Below are 16,985 nucleotides of genomic sequence, written 5' to 3'. Positions count from 1 at the left end.
GCTAGTGAGTCCAGAGACTTCTCGATACGAGGCAGGGGAAATACATCCCTCCTAGTCTTGGCATTCAGGTGATGGTAGTCTACACACACATGTGAAGACTACCGTCCCTTTTTTTGACCAAAACTATCGGGGATGCATAAGGGCTACAACTCTCTCGAACTATTCCATCCTCCAACAAGTGATTAATATGAGTTTTTACCACCTCATATTCAGAAGGAGGAATCTGTCGATATCGTTGATGCACAGGGACATTATCCAATAAAGGTATGTCATGAGCAATGAGGCGAGTGCAACCTAGATTGCTATCATGGCCCAAAAAAACTGCCTGATATTAGTGTGTCATGGGTATTGAGTGGATTTGATCTTAGTTTGATATAATGGATGAATCAAGGGACTCAATCTGTTGGGACAAGGAAAAACTCCCCACCACACCATGGGACTGGACAGTGTGAACTACTGGCTTTTCTTCACTGACTCCCGCTGGGAAACTGACTATATAGACCTCCCTCAAATTACCCACCACCATTGTAGGGTGAAGCATTACTTCCACTGTGCCAATATTCACTACGGGCATGTAAACTATCCCTCAATTTACCCTCACCAAAGCAGGTGGTGCTAGAAGCCCAGCTGAGAGGCCTGACTCAGGGGGCTCAAACAAAACAGTACTGCCAAAATACTGGGCTGCACAGGTTGCAGCCACCATCTTCATTGTGCCACCTGGGATGCGACACACCCTACATCCGTGCACCCACAAACACCCCACATGATCGGAGAGCTTCCTAGCATTTACTTGACAACAATATTGCAATGTACTTGACACACCGGGTAATTGTTTAATAACAGGTAGGTCAAAGAGAGCGCTGCCATGCTGCCCTAAAAGCTCCTGATAACACTGGCCAAGGATGTTCATCCCCAGCACCACAGAGACCTCCAAACTCATGCTGTCAGGAGGATCCCAAACCACCAGGACACCACACCCAATGCCACAACGTTCCACATCTAGCTCCAAATATCCAACATATGAAATGGTAAGCCCATTGGCAGCTCGTAGTTCTAACCACTGACAATTTTGAAGGCGATCCTGACCCCATGGTTCAAAATGTTGTTGAAAACAGATTTCTGTAATTGTCGACACCATCGAACCTATATCCACCAAGCAGGGCACTGAAACACCCCCCATAAAGGCAATCAAATGTGGACAAGAGGAGATCAAATTGGAAACTGAGCTGTGTGCGCCTATCTTACTTGAGTCAATTCCTTTTCCACCCAGGTTGTGACTCCGCGACCTGGTGGGAACTAGTTTTCCGATGGTGGGGGTGAATGTAGCCATCCATTCTCAGCTGTAGAGAGACCAGCCACAGGCTGGGGAGGGTGTGGGAAACTTCATTCCCCATCACACTCACAAGCAAAATGGGCCGGTTGTTGACACCACCTACATATAATTGGACCAGAATGAGAGGAACGACTACGTACATGTGAAGCTTGGAAACAGGCGAAAGTTTGTGTGAGCTGATTCAACTGCTGTTGTGGCTGTCGCAACATTTCTCTCAATTCGCCCAACTCTGACTGCTGTGACGACCTATCAATTTTAACCGGTGTCCCACTGCATACCCCATATTGAATGCCATATGCTTGTGGGACCGACTGACTACGCCCACTCGCCCCACAGGCATCCACTCTTGTTCCCACCCAATTGTTTTTGCCGCATGCTTCTAATAGGGTAGCAGTAGGTTTGATAAGGTAGCAGTAGGCTGGCAACTGCTTCAACTCTTGCCTCAGGGCACTATCAGCAACCTGTTCGACAAATTGATCACACAACAAAATTTCTGCATTAGGGGTAGCATGCGGCACCCGATTCTTAACCCTTTCCAACAGGCCCATAAGTGACAGTGACGTGACATACAGCCAGGTATGGTGACCCGTACTCAGAATTCGTGCTCTGTATTTAACCCATCCAAAGTGCACACACACAGAGCAGTGAACACACACCCGGAGCAGTGGGCAGGCATTTTATGCTGTGGCGCCCGGGGAGCAGCTGGGGGTTCGGTGCCTTGCTCAAGGGCACCTCAGTCGTGGTATTGCCGGCCCGAGATTCGAACCCACAACCTTAGGGTTAGGAGTCAAACTCTCTAACCATTAGGCCACAACTTCCCCGTTGCAAGAGAAAATTCTAACAGAGTTTCACCCTCTTGTTGCATTCTAGAAAAGAAGGCCTCTTGTAATGCTATGTAAGACTGAGAACAGCCGTAAAGGTCTCGCAATGCCTGAATAATTTTATCAGGGTTTGCACTTTCTAGATCAGGACAATACCTGATCTCTTCTCAGGCCTCTCCCTCCAAATGGTCAAATACGAAGAAGGCTTGGTCTGCATTTGTCATATAACGTACCCTCATGCACACCTGTGCCTCCTCAACCCATTCATCAATACTCAAACCCAATTTTCCCATTAAACTTTAATTATTGTTTTAAGTGCAATGGGAATTGATCAAGAAATCAGTCTCACTCCAACTACGCTACTATGGGAATTTCACTCAAAGAATTAGAATAAACTACCTACAGAGGCATACACAGATTTGTATCACCAATTAGAGTCAGAGTACAGAGACATGAGTAACAATACAAAAATTAATTCTTTATTGACAAATCTATAAAAACAATGTTAAAATAAATACAGAAAGACTTCCATCCCAACGGGCCCCAAGTTTTAAAACAAGTCGAGGGCCAGGGACTACAGCTTACCAATAGAGGCGGATAATCAGACCACACCATCAACAGGTGAATCACTGCACTTCACTGTGTACACACACCCACACTCACTCACTCACTCACTGACAAATATTAAGACAAGTCACAACACACAGTGAGTTGGTCACTGCACACTGGGAGGAAGATACCACCACCTAAAATAAAGTCAGTCCTCTGCCCCTGGTGCTCAGGCCCTGCCAAGACAAAGAAGATACACATCAAATAAACAATCACTTTGGGAGCTGGGTTGGTTTACGAGCTCAATCAACCAGTCATAAAAACACAAACAAATAAATCAAATTTTGCAACTAGTAAATCACAAATAAATAATTGCTTGAAACAAAAACACAATTCCAACAAAATACAAATATACAAGTATATAAAAGAAAATCAATAAAGGGAAACAAAATACAAACTTTACTAACTAATTATATAGACAAATTATTTAAATCACAAAAGCAAATCTAATGCAACTTGAGAGAGCATTTTTCTAGAAAGAAAAATCTCAAAAATATAATTAGAATTGAAAACAAAATTATTCAAACTTCAGAAACAAAAAATATAATACAACTGAAAAGAGCAAACAAAAACTATATAAACAGCCAAAGGAGAAAAAAAAATGGAACTTGGAAACAGGACAGCACTGCAGCAATAAATGAATGCATTTCACCCTGACTGGAATGCAGTAACAGGCCGTCACTAAACCTATAAACAAAGCAAGACTGTTACTCTGCTAGATTTATTCTCTCCCATCCTAATGTAAACAAATACCTACCGATTGTTAAGGGGATTAATGTGTTATCAAGAGCCAACAAAACCGTAGCTTTTCCGGCAAAGGCCAGTGCAGAAAAATGGCGATCTAACCTACAAAACAACTAGCAGCACGTTCTCCTTACCGTCTCCAGTACTCTCATCCCATTCCGGGAAGTGACGGAAGTGTGTTAACAACTCAGCAGTTCACCAAGTGATGCATCCCAGGTAGCGCATATGTCCCCGTTTTTGTAGCCCAGGGAAGCTGGCAATAGTCTAAAGCAGCAGAAAACAATGACGCAAGAAAAATCGCCCCTCCTGCCACATTTGCTTTATAGGTATGGAAGTGATATACATGCTAATAAAGAATTAGCTAATAGTGAGAAGGGTTCCCTAATCTGAAGTGTTACTGTTAAGCTTGTTTATGTTATATTTTCACACGCAGGTCAGTAAGACCGGTGCAGCTGGAGCCGTCCTGGATGAAGCTAAAAACATCAATAAGTCTCTGTCTTCTCTTGGCAATGTCATCTCTGCTCTTGCTGAAGGAACTGTAAGTGCTCGGAAACGCACACATGTATGACCGTGCATATTGGTGTTTGCTTACGTAATGTCCCTGGTTTGTGTGAGCAGAAGACTCACGTGCCGTATCGTGACAGTAAGATGACCAGGATCTTGCAGGACTCTCTGGGAGGAAACTGCCGGACCACCATGTTCATCTGCTGCTCTCCCTCGAGCTACAACGACGCCGAGACCAAATCCACCCTCATGTTTGGACAGCGGTACCTCCAGCACATACTCACATCACATGCATTCACATCTGCACAATAGTAATGCAAAAACATCATGGCTAGATCAAACAGAAATCTTCATTGTGTTCCTTCGTGAGTTCAGTTATCATCTCAATTATCATCATGTTTTCTGGCAACTTTACTACTAATATGAAACAGCAACATTCAAATGTAATCATAAACCTAAACTTCAGAACAAAGTAAAGTCAGAGTGATATTAAAACATTTTCAATACTGGTCCTTGCTCTTGTGAAAAAGAAGTACACTGTTAAAGGAGTATTTACAACATAAACAATTAAGTGTTAACTGAATGCAGTGTTGCAATTAAATAAAAATGAATTATACTTCAGGTGTATAATAAATGGAGTTAGCTGAACTTTAGAGTGCTTTTTTGATCCACTGAAGTAGGACATCTTTATATGTAGTCTATATGTGGATTACTGCTATTGTCTGTGAGACATGTCTGTGAATGTACTGACGAGCATTTATGACTAACTGAAATATACTTTAATGTCATTTCTATTTAAACTTGTAAGTCGTGTATTTAAATATATTTGTAATAACACATTTGTAATGGTAAGTTGCAATATGGTATATTTAAAATATATTCACTTTAAATGTATTATTGACTAACTCTATAGGTAAAATTATAGTCAAGTACTTTACATGTGCTTTAGTATGTGAGACAGCACACCAAAATAGGTGTACTTCTTTAAAACACCACAAAAGATTTTTAAAACAAGGATTTACTTAAAACATTTAATTTGACATTATTTTAAAAGACATTACTTAAAAGTGTGTTTAGATATATGTATTAATCTCTGTATTCACTTAAGTGGCCTGTTATTTTATTAATTTTATATATTGTAAATTACATTACAATTATACTAGTGGACATACAATTAATGTAGAAAAGCACTTTTTCACAAGGTTGAAGGGCATACTGAACCACTTTTGAACAGAATCAACAGAATCTCTGCTCTGCCTAGTGTGAAAAAAAGAGCAGTTGCTATTGAATATGAATCTGACTGCTTCTTAAAGGGATCGTTCCCTTTAAAAAAATGATGTATTTATTTTTTTATCATGCGCTGCAAAAAAAAGATTTTCTTACTTAGTATTTTTTTCTTGTTTTCTAGAATAAATATCTAAAAAAATATTTAATCAAGATGAATATACTTGACAAGTTAAATGACTTTGTCAAGTAAGTCAGTGACTACCATCAACTGAACATTATCAAGATGACATGAGGTCAGTGTAAATGTAATGATGACAGAATTTTAATTTTTGGGTGAACTATCCCTTTAACAAGATAATTGTTGTTGGTTAAATTTTGGCTGTTGAACGTTCTATCAATGTAAACCAATGGCGAATTTAAAGCTTTATAATAAATTGCACTGAAATAATAGAATTAACAGACTTGTGTGTCTGTTTTATAGTGCTAAGACCATCAAGAACACGGCCTCCATTAACCTGGAGCTGACAGCTGAGCAGTGGAAGAGGAAGTATGAGAAAGAAAAGGAGAAGAGCAAGAGCTTGAGGGACACCATCCAGAGGCTGGAGCTGGAGCTGCTGCGCTGGCGCAGTGGTGAGCCTTTGCACTGCTCTGATGAGTCAAGTCAGTTTTATTTATATAGTGCTTTATATAATACAAATTTTACAAGATGTGCACAGTGTAATAGTTGATTCCAAGCTACAGCAGAAGTCATTATATTGAAATTGATGGTGTTCATTGTCGATTTAAAATAATAGATAGGTTCTGATCTCTGAAAAACACTTTTAAATGTAGGATCTAAATGTCAAAAGGATTGACCACAATGACATATACAGATAATATTGATGATATTCTTGGTATTAGCAATTTGACAGAGTTGTCAAATCTCTAACTGTTGCATTTTGTACCACCTGGAGTTTCTTGGTGAATTAGCTTTTCCTATTTAAATGTTTTTTGTTTCAATAATGAAGATCTTACTAGTTGTCCTATGCAGTCCATTAACAGGGATGTGAAATATGGATTTCTGTATTTTCCGACCTCTGAGGGACGACCCATGTGATTCACGCAGATCCGAGTAATTTTTTGTTGTTTTGGGTTTTTTTTTTTGGGGGGGGGGCTGTGGGGGTAGGTTGGTTACTGCATGATGATTGAAATCGTGCAAATGGCCTTAAGCTCTTTCCTAAATAAACTACAAAAAGAAACATCACTGATGGAATGGTCCTGAGAGCAGAATCACCACAGAAACGTGTTACTTGACCCGGTGACTTTTTATGAATGCCGGTGAGAATTTGAGATTGCTTGTGCTGTCATAAAATTTAATATAACAGTACTGTTTTTAGTTGGGATTCACTGTTAGTGCTGCGCTTGGTTTGAGCTGCTTTAATTTGCTTTAATTTACATTCATCATTAGGAATATTTATAAATCTGTTGTTGTTTACAAAGAAGTTTCAGTGTCACATAATCCTTCAGAAATCATTCACACACATACTGATTTGCTGCTCAAGAAACATTTCTCATTATTATAAATGTTAAAAACTGTTTTGCTGCTTGTGGAAACAATGATACCACTCAAACATTTGTATGAGATTTAAAAAAGAGAGAGAAATTAATCATTTTATTCATCATGCTTGAAAGTGACAAAAAGTGAGTGAAGACATTTAAAATGATTTTTATTTAATAAATGCATTAACTAATTTAATACATTTGATAAATGCAAATAAATGCTGTTCATTAAACTTTATCAAAAAATCCTGAAAAATAAAGTGCATCATCATTTCCACACAAAATATGAAGCAATAAAATAGTTTTCAACATTGATAATAATCAGAAATGTTTCTTGAGAGTCAAATAAATTGTAATGATTTCTAATAGATCATGTGACACTGAAAACTGGAGTAGTGATGAAAAAAATCTGCTTTGCATCACAGAAATAACATTACATTTTCTAATATGTTAAAATTGAAAACTTTTTTTTTTTTTACTTTATTTTGATCAAATAAATTCAGCCTTGATGAGCAGAAGATAGTTATTTCAAAATCATTAATAATTGTAATGTTTTAATGACTTTTGGCAGGTACTTTAATAATAATAACAATTCTATATACTTTACTATAATACATTATAGTACTTTGTTATAATATATTATTATATTGTTGTCATGATTATTAAATGCTGCTTTTTATTTTTTTACAGGACAGTGTATGTTTGTATGTATGTATCTTGTATGCATTTTTACGATATAAGATATATCTTTTAATGTGCTAAAATATATATTTTTAATAATAAGTGCTGGGGCATGACTTGTGGGCGTGGCCAGTTTTTCCTTCTTTTTTTGTCTCTAGCTGATCACATGCCTGATTATGTTAGTAAATTGATAGGTTTCATGGGGCCTTGAGCAAAAATATGAATTTGAGGTTGCTTTCACACTTGGTTCGCTTGCCTGGTCCGAACCCGAGTTCGATTGCTCCCCCCTCCCCCTGCCCCCGCTGGACTGCGTTCATTTTATTTTATTTGGGTCTGAACCACGGTTCGTTTGCATCATCAAGCCAGCAGCTTTTTACCCACAAGAGAACAAGAGAAGGAGGCAAATGCATAACATTGCTCCCTGCACTTTTATATAGTTACGTTTTTGAACCATTCGTTTTGTTTACAAAACTTCGGTACATAACAGCACTTACGTCTGTCTTACGTCTGTCTTACGAATGTACTGCAAATGATCTGAAGAACACTGAAGGCGATTGGAAGTTTGATGTGAAGATATCTGTTTACAGCGTGTCAGTCACGCTCATCAGGAAAGTGAGTGAAACACACACACAAACATCACATTTTTATCAAATAATATGTCATTAATAGCGGTTCACTTCTGCGATTTGGTATGATTGCGTTCACATGGACCGAACCCTAGACCACCCTTTTTTTAAGCAGACTTAGGTACGGTTCGTGGGTGAACACCCGAGTTCGGAAGACAGCGTTCACATCATCCAATCAAACCGAGCTCTGACGTCAGTCGAACCCGGGTGCGCACCAAAAGTTCTAGTGTGAAAACACCCTGAGTATCAGAATATAAATAAGCAATGAAAGATTATAGCAATGAAAGATTGGTCCATGTTTCCTGATTATGTCTTCTAAGAAAAGCATATGAAAGGTGAAAAGCAAAGGACCTAGTACAGAGCCTTGTGGCACTCCCGTAACTAACTTGTATTTGATATACCATTTCTTCATTTGCCAAAACAACATGATAACAATCAAGATACATAAGATTTAAACAACACTATCATTCCACTCTGATACCAATGTAATTTTCAAGCTCATGCAAGAGAATCATGGTCAATAGTGTCAAGCAGAACTAAGGTCCTGCATAAAATAACATAGTTGAGAGAATTCAACTTTGTCCAGCATTTTTGATATGAAAGTTAGAGACAGAGATTCTGCAGTTAAGGTCTATAATTGACCAACCCTTTTGGGTCAAGTTGTGTTTTTAATAACAGCTTACTTCAAAGAATTTGGAGAATATCCTTATGATAAATAGACAAATAACAGCTTAAGGTTGTTTGCTGGTGTTACCCGCTTTAAGCTGACAAATTTTGGATTAACTTCATTGAAGATTCACTGACAAGTAACTGATCAATTGTGATGTTTTTTTTTTTCCTCTAGGAGAGAATGTTCCAGAGATGGAGCAGGCAGATGCAGATGTGGTGAAGCTGGACGGCAGTGATGAGATGTCTCTGGATAATGAGAGATCATCCGAGCGCCAGCGGGAGCGAGAGAGAGACTCTGACTCCTCCTCTATTGTGGTGCGGATCTCAGAGGAAGAGCGGCAGAAATATGAGGAAGAGATCCGCAAACTCTACCGACAGCTGGACGATAAGGTGACCTTGCACACATGACGTTATTGCTGAGATGCAGACGCATTTAGAGTAAATCAGCCAGTTAACTCTCACTGTGTATAGTGTCAGATCATGGATAACTGTATTTATAGCAAAGCAAGATAAAAATGATTAAATGCTCTCACTGTGTGTGTGTTTTGTAGGATGATGAGATCAATCTTCAGTGTCAGCTGGCGGAGAAGCTGAAGGAGCAGATACTGGATCAGGATGAGGTCAGAGGTCACATTTAAATTATCCTGTAGCGGGTGTTAATATAACAAATAAATTCAGGTGCTCAACCTACAAAACATAGAAGATAAGTCAACACTCTGTTGCAAGATCATTTAATTTGAGCTGCATGCTGTTCAAAATATTGGCTTATATGGGCTTAAAAATATTGAAAGTGAAATATTTACAAAATTAAAATTAATATCAAATTATTTTAGTTAGAGAGAAATGCTACTGGACACCAGATTTTTAAATCAATAGTTCACAAGAGGGTACAACGAATAAAAGCAAACCAAACACCACTGTGTTATAGGAATATGGATGTTTTTGCCCCAATCTGAGTTGTTTAATATTGCTAGCTTCTATTTTTCTAATGGTAAGTGGACACTTCAAGTACATAAAATCATTTAAATTAAATCCAGTGTATATGCTTGATTGACAATTGAACAGCTCTGAAATGTATTAAGAAAAAAATGACCTTATTGTTCATTCACTGTTCACAGCGGGTCAATCCCAGGCACAACTGACTATGATTTGATTATTTGAAACACTACATCTGTCCTTTCTAGACGTCTCTTTCTCAAACCTTCTTAAATAAATGAATAAACTTGACTTGTCATTCAAGTATGTTGTTATTAACACTGGTGCTCATCTTACTATCAGATGCACAGTTTTTTATATTTAAATGCCCATTTCTATCTAAAAATTCAATTAATTTTCAAAGTTCAAAATTTAATTTGACAGCCCCACTGCAAATATCCAAATGCATTGTTTCATTAACAAAAACTGTTATACGCTATCAAAAAAAAGCTTTTTAATATCAGTTGAAGTTACTGATAATGGAGCTTTTGCCAGCTCACATTAATGACTGTCATCCTGTGGCAGTTGCTGGCATCCACGCGTGGAGACAGTGATAAGGTGCAGACGGAGCTGGGCCGCCTGCAGACGGAGAGTGAGAGCGCCAAATCCGAAGTGCGGGAGGTTCTGCAGGCGCTGGAGGAGCTGGCGGTCAACTACGACCAGAAGAGTCAGGAGGTGGAGGAGAAGAACCTGCACAACAAACAGCTGGCCGAGCAGCTCAGCCTCAAGATGGTGACGTCCGCTGTCCTATTCTCGCGTTATACAGTATCCTCGATGGCAGTGAACGGCTGACGTGAGTGTTTCACTCCTTCTGTTGCTTTCTAGGCAAATCTGATGGAGCTGGAGGCGGAGCTTGCTCAAATGCAGGAAGTGAGCTCGCAGCAGCGGAAGCGCATCGCTGACGTGTTAAACGGGCTGATGAAGGACCTCAGCGAGTTCAGCAGCATAGTCGGCAATGGAGAAATCAAGCTCGTAAGCCCAGATAGGCCTCAGAGATCTTTTTAGAGATTATAAGAGGTTGTGCCATATTATAAATGTAGTCACAACAGCTTGACACACAGAAAAGGGGCTGTATTAGTGCTCTGTGAAATCTGTTTTATAGTTTCCAAAATTCATTATTTTATTTCTAATTTTTTGTTTGCTTGTCCTAATTTTTCTCAATTTTGTACTGGTAAGGGATGTAACGATGCACCACGAGCCGGTTGAAAATGTCGATTTAAATATGTGACGATTCAAATCGGTTGAGATGCTAAACAAATCATAATACAATTGGAGCGGGAGTTTATATGAGGGGAACCATGAGGGAGACGAAATTCTACAATCTAATTTAGATTAAAAACTGCTCATGCTGCATGTACGCTGCATCTATGTTTAGATCATGACTAAAATGCAGTGGTTGCCTCTAATTTTAAATGGAAAGAGCACATGCAAAGCTATAGTTTGTTTATATGAAGAGATTATTTTTTTTATTTGTGCAACTTATTTATTTGATTTGGGGTTTGTTTTAAAATTTCAATTTAGTTTTGTTATATATTTCAATTTCACAAAGAAACGTGCAGCAGTAGCCTAATAAAAGGACACCTTTTCATTTACTGTATAATCTGTCTTCAATATCATTCTGTGAAAGAATCAAATTGTGAGTTGAGTTATTCGTTACATCCCTCGTAATGGTTATATTAAATCTGAGCACAAAGCATTGCTAATTAATTTAAATCATGAAAAACTATTTATTAAAAGTAAAAAAACAAGCAAAAAACAAGTAGGGCTCTATAAAATCAGATTTGTTTTTAGTGAAATTCACAATGAAGTTTTTCGAGATTCCATTTTATTTTTTAAATAAATTTTAATAATAAAAAATGTCTAATATTCATATATTCATTAAAAATGTTACAATAATAGGGCCCTGTGAATTAATTTTTTATTTATTTAGGAAATTCTGTGTTGTTTGTTTGAATTTTTCTGGATTTATGATTTATTACAAATTTATTCTCAAAAAGAATTGTGAATCACATGAAGTCCTGAAGGATCATATGAAATGCAGTTTCCTGTAGTTGTAGTTGTGTGTGTGTTTACAGTCACTGCAGTAATCTGTGTGTGTGTGTGTGTAGCCGGTGGAGATCAGTGGTGCGATCGAGGAGGAGTTCACCGTGGCGCGGCTATACATCAGTAAGATCAAGTCGGAGGTGAAGTCGATGGTGAAGCGCTGCAGACAGCTGGAGAACATGCAGCTGGAGTGCCATCGCAAGATGGAGGAAACCAGCCGAGAGCTGTCCTCCTGCCAGCTGCTCGTCTCTCAGGTGTGTGTGTGTGTGTGTGTGTGTTACTTCATAGACCCTCTGCTCTCTTTTCAACACATAGAATCAACAGTATAGCAATGAAGATTGTAGAAGTACGTGGAATATGTGTTGCAGCAAGCATTTAAATAAGGACTAGAAATACAATAAAATAATTAATCATGATTAATCTCAATATTTGAATTAGTTGATTCCGAACGTATTTTCTTACATTCTGAAAGTTGATTTAAAGCATTTGGCTTGTAACCAAACATTTTCTTCACAAATGTAAAACCAAGCTTACCATACAGCAACAGGCATCCATTCCATTGAAAAAGAAGTAATTAACAATCAATTTGAATAATAATTAAACTATAAAAACTAAATAGGTCCAGCTTATTAACAGATGTGTAAGTGATGGCTTGTTTCCTAAAATCTGAGTCATGATTAACTTCATTAGAAACACAAGGTATAGAAACACGTTTTAAACCTGAACCTCTTTGAGCAGCATGTTTTGAAATGAAATAAGGGTTTTCTGAGCAGGCGCTTCATCTGGGAGGCATTAGGTTTAGATTTATTAGAAACAGTAAATAAAACTTATGCTAAGCACTAGATCATTTAACTCACCTTTTATTAGGTCTCTCATCATTTGCTAGTTATGATTATTTTGACTCAAATATGTCTCTGTCCACATAATTTTAAATCTATTTTAAAACATTCTTAATAGTGATTGTGGCTAGAGATGCACCGAATGTTCGGCAACTGAAATTATTCAGCCAAAATATTTGCAAAAAGTCTATAGGAATAAGAGAATAATAAGAATAAACAAAAAGAACGAATAAATTGTACCGAACAATGACATTACGCGATCAAATAGCAACCAGCGTAGTGCGACAAACATCTTCCCAAATGCGCTGAAGTTTTCCTGCAGGTTTAAAAATAAAAGCTCCTCAAAGCTTATATTGTAATTTTAATGGGTTTCTGTAAAATAAACTAAAACAGTAAGACAATAATAATAATTACAACAGCTCTGTTAATAGATTTATTATAACATTCACACATAGTGTTCAAATTGAGATCTGTAATATTTTCTAATATTTTTAAAAATTTATCTTTCTCTGTTTTAAAATTGTTGTTTTGTAATCTTTTGTTTTCTTTGCAAGAGAAACCCATAAAAAGCACATTCTGGCTATTTAATTAATGCAACGGTGAAATTTTTTTTGGCAAAATACATGGGGGAAAAATGTGTAAAAACGTATTCAATATTTCCGTGCATTCCTAATAGTGGCTCCAACGGCCCGTTAGTATGCACACCATTACATGGCATGAATCTTTCTGATTCTAGTCTCTGAGCTGGTGCATGATGTGTGGTTCACATGGACTGATGCTGTGTGTTCTTTATGATGCTGACTTTGTGTCTGTCTGTGTGTGTGTGTGTGTGTGTGTGTGTGTGTGTGTGTGTGTGTGTGTGTGTGTGTGTGTGTGTGTGTGTGTGTGTGTGTGTGTGTCTGCAAGCAGCACGAGGCAAAGATTCGGTCTCTCACAGAATACATGCAGAACGTGGAGCAAAAAAAGAGGCAGCTGGAGGATAATTATGACGCTCTTAGTGAAGAATTCTTCATGCTGCAGAACTCAGGTGAGACAAACAATAACACACCTTATGTTAGAGTGGACAGAAGTGATATTAAGCCCAATCATAACACTTTAAAAATATTATTCTTTTAAAATTATTTTGATGATGATTATTATGACATTTATTATGACTATGATTTTCTAATGATCCTTAAGACACTTATTAGCATGCTCAGGTATATTTGATTAGGGTTAGAGCTAAACTAAGATTTGAGGATCCCTACTGTACCGCTGCTTTGACACAATCTTTATTGTAAAAAATAAAGCTATATAAATAAAGAAGACTTGACTTAACCTCAATCTGGCAACCTGGGTCTGATGAGGAGGAGAGCAGAGAAACAATATTTTGAATTTGGACTGCACCTTTAAGACTTCTTCTAAATTCATAATTGCTCCAATTCCAAGCTACATTCAAACTCAGAACTGTCTGCAATTCTGCATGCTGTATCTTTTCTAAAGGAGTGGTCTTATGGGTTTCCTGTATTGGACATTAAAGTTCACCAAAAGCCTTATGGGCTGTCAAGTTAAGTCAAGTCACCTTTGTTTATATAGCGCTTTTAACAATACAGATTGTGTCAAAGCAACTGAACAGCATTAATTAGGAAAACAGTGTGTCAATAATGCAAAATGACAGTAGTAAAGACTCAATTTTCAGTTAAAGGCAGTTCATCATTGAATTCAGTGATGTCATCATCCAGCTCAGTTCAGTTTAAATAGTATCTGTGCAATCAAGTCGACAATATCACTGGAAATGAAGTGTCCCCAACTAAGCAAGCCAGAGGCGACAGCTATTGCTATCAAATAGCACCATTAGGTTCCTAACTGATGACGAAGAATTGACAGAGCAACCATCAAGTCTTAGACAGTGTTCTAGGTCATTACATGCAGAGTTTTTAGGTCCTGTAATTAACACCTCTGTTTTTTCAGAATTTAGCAGTAAGACATTACTCGTCATCCAGTTTTTTATATCAATTATGCATTCCGTTAGTTTTTCAAATTGGTATGTTTCGCCGGGCCGCGAAGAAATATAGAGCTGCGTATCATGTTGTCATTGACGGACGTTCAAATGAACTTGAAACTTAAGATTTAGATTGAGATTGAGCTCACTTCTGTAGTGCTGCTGCACACTGTACTGCTAAATTGATGATTATGTATATATGTTCATATCAGAGAATCACGTGGCAGAAGTGGATGGAGGAGAGAAGGCAGACAGAGAGGCTGGTGGGAAGGTAAGCAGAACAAACATGGATCTAGTTTTCTATACATAAACAGTTCTGTGACTAGTGTAGGAAACACATTTATGACAAGAGAGATGTTGTACATGATGGGTTCTCATACTAATGGCGGTCAGTCAGTCAGACATTAGGTAAGGTGTGTCAAATATGATTATATTAATATGATTATTTGTCTGTGTTTGTGTAGAAGGCCGCCGGTCGTCCTGCTCTCCACGCAGAGTCTCGTCAGAAGCAGCTCAGCCACCTGCGGGATGAAATTAATGAGAAGCAGCGCCTCATCGACGATCTTACTGAGTCAGTCAGGCTGAAAATACTCCCTGTATAGATGAGCCTTTCAGCGTAATCGCTGGATATGGTAACTGAGGTGCTAATGCTGTCACCACGTGTCTTGCAGTAAGAATCAGGCTCTGGAGCTGGAGCTAGCTCACGTGCGGTCCAGTCTCAGTAACCTCAAACTGCAGGACGACACCAAGAGCGCCTGCCTGGAGCAGCTGTCGTACGTTTTCTTCCACTTCCGCACAAATACTGTACTGTGAAGACTGTAAATCAGCTGTTTGCATGATGGGGCTGTAGTGTGTAATGAATCTGTTCAGTGTGTTAACAGTGGTTTCTCATCAGGTTTCAGCAGGAGAGAAACGAGCAGTCCAAACAGGATCTCAAGCGCCTTGAGGAGACTGTTGTAAGTTTCTCATACACTCTTCCTCTTATTCTACAGTTTTTCCCCTCTTTTTACATCATTCTCTTCTGAATTTATGCACCATGTCATTTTAGAGTGTGTCACTTGTAATAATAGATAAGCAGGGGTCTTAATGAAAAGTCAATAACATACTTTGGTTAAAATTTCTCAATGGTATTGTAAAAAGCACCCTTTTTACCCTGTCAAAAACAGCTCTGTTCACAGCAACCCATTCTGTTGCATATCGCTTTAAAATGCTAATGAGCTCTGCTCATTCCACCGGTCTCTTCCATGGGGTGATTTCAATGCCGTTGCGTTGTTATGCCTACGCTTAAAACAACACTTACAGCAATACAGCTTGCAAAACAGATTGTCTTACGACATAACAACATGATGCCACCGCGCTGTATTATATTTAATCTTATGGGACATCAGCAGAGAAGCTGGTTTCAAAACTCAAAGAGGTGCTTATACTAGCAGTACATTGTCTTTTTCCACTTGACTTGCAGTTTGCAACAACACAGTATTGTTACTGTTAAGATGTTTATTCTGTTTTCTACCAAACGTGTTTACATTTTATGTGGTGTGAGAATGTGAAAAAGCTATGCTAAATCCAGTCTGACCGTTCAGGCTGTAACAGAATTTTCCAGGAATGTGATTTGAATAGGATTCCAAATCACATATGAATGTACTCTAGCTGTAAATGGATTTGCAAAAATCAGATTTCATGTAGTTCATTGCTGTTCGGACTATCTAAACATGATCAGATTTCAATTGGATTTGCACAAAAATCTGATTTGGGCTGACAGTCTGAACGAGGCATACCAAAGTGCTCTCTGACCTACACTTTTCTGTCATCTCAAGTACATCAGTGTTTTCTAGCACCATTTTACTGTTCACTTGAGAGAACAACTGGGGCCCTTCCACTTGAACTGGAGCCATGACTGCTTTGCTCTGCCTCACCTGATGTTGTCTTGATGGCCTGGCGTAGGGATGTCCACTGACCCCAGAATCCCGCAAAAGTCTTACAAAAGATGATGCCACAAACCTCCACCATGGGCAGTTCTTTGCTCTCTGCCACTAAATGTTCATGGGGCCATCTGCACCTTCAGTCTTGTTCTCTGGTGCTTCTAGAGGAGAAGTTGATACACAATCTTTAGTCAGTCCCCAAAAGATCAGAGAGACACCATTAAAATTTGTGAACAGACACTCATTGCTCAGGACAAGCTGACACATTTTACGTCAACTTTAGTCAAGCAATTCAAATTGAGACATTTGGCAGAACAAGCTGAAGTTAGTGCTAAGGTGTGGCTGACACAAACTGGGATGCAGATACTGGATACTTGAGAAAATGTACACAGTACGAGTGAGACCAGTTCTAGAGAGAATAGGTTACACCACAAAATTCTGGTGACATGAATGGTTCATTTTTATTCCTGCT

At 38.4% G+C, this 16,985-nt stretch overlaps 1 protein-coding gene across 2 annotated transcripts in view; it reads left to right on the top strand.

Moving 5' to 3' along the window:
- The window catches only part of kif5aa (kinesin family member 5A, a), a 36,228-nt gene that overhangs the window by 9,614 nt on the left and 9,629 nt on the right, over positions 1-16,985 (top strand). Inside the window, exons 9-21 of one of the 2 annotated variants that reach the window (XM_042730576.1) lie at positions 3,941-4,045; positions 4,126-4,274; positions 5,720-5,898; positions 8,929-9,143; positions 9,305-9,373; positions 10,254-10,460; positions 10,554-10,700; positions 11,837-12,025; positions 13,520-13,637; positions 14,804-14,862; positions 15,056-15,162; positions 15,263-15,364; positions 15,487-15,547. In XM_042730576.1, coding sequence (XP_042586510.1) covers positions 3,941-4,045; positions 4,126-4,274; positions 5,720-5,898; positions 8,929-9,143; positions 9,305-9,373; positions 10,254-10,460; positions 10,554-10,700; positions 11,837-12,025; positions 13,520-13,637; positions 14,804-14,862; positions 15,056-15,162; positions 15,263-15,364; positions 15,487-15,547 — 1,707 coding nt within the window. The remainder of the gene's footprint in view (positions 1-3,940; positions 4,046-4,125; positions 4,275-5,719; positions 5,899-8,928; positions 9,144-9,304; positions 9,374-10,253; positions 10,461-10,553; positions 10,701-11,836; positions 12,026-13,519; positions 13,638-14,803; positions 14,863-15,055; positions 15,163-15,262; positions 15,365-15,486; positions 15,548-16,985) is intronic. The other variant, XM_042730577.1, reaches the window with a different exon arrangement.

Source organism: Cyprinus carpio, chromosome B9, assembly GCF_018340385.1.
Source record: "Cyprinus carpio isolate SPL01 chromosome B9, ASM1834038v1, whole genome shotgun sequence".
Classification (NCBI taxonomy): domain Eukaryota; kingdom Metazoa; phylum Chordata; class Actinopteri; order Cypriniformes; family Cyprinidae; genus Cyprinus; species Cyprinus carpio.
Note: the sequence above shows the minus strand (reverse complement) of the source record. Positions and strands in the feature narration are given on the sequence as shown.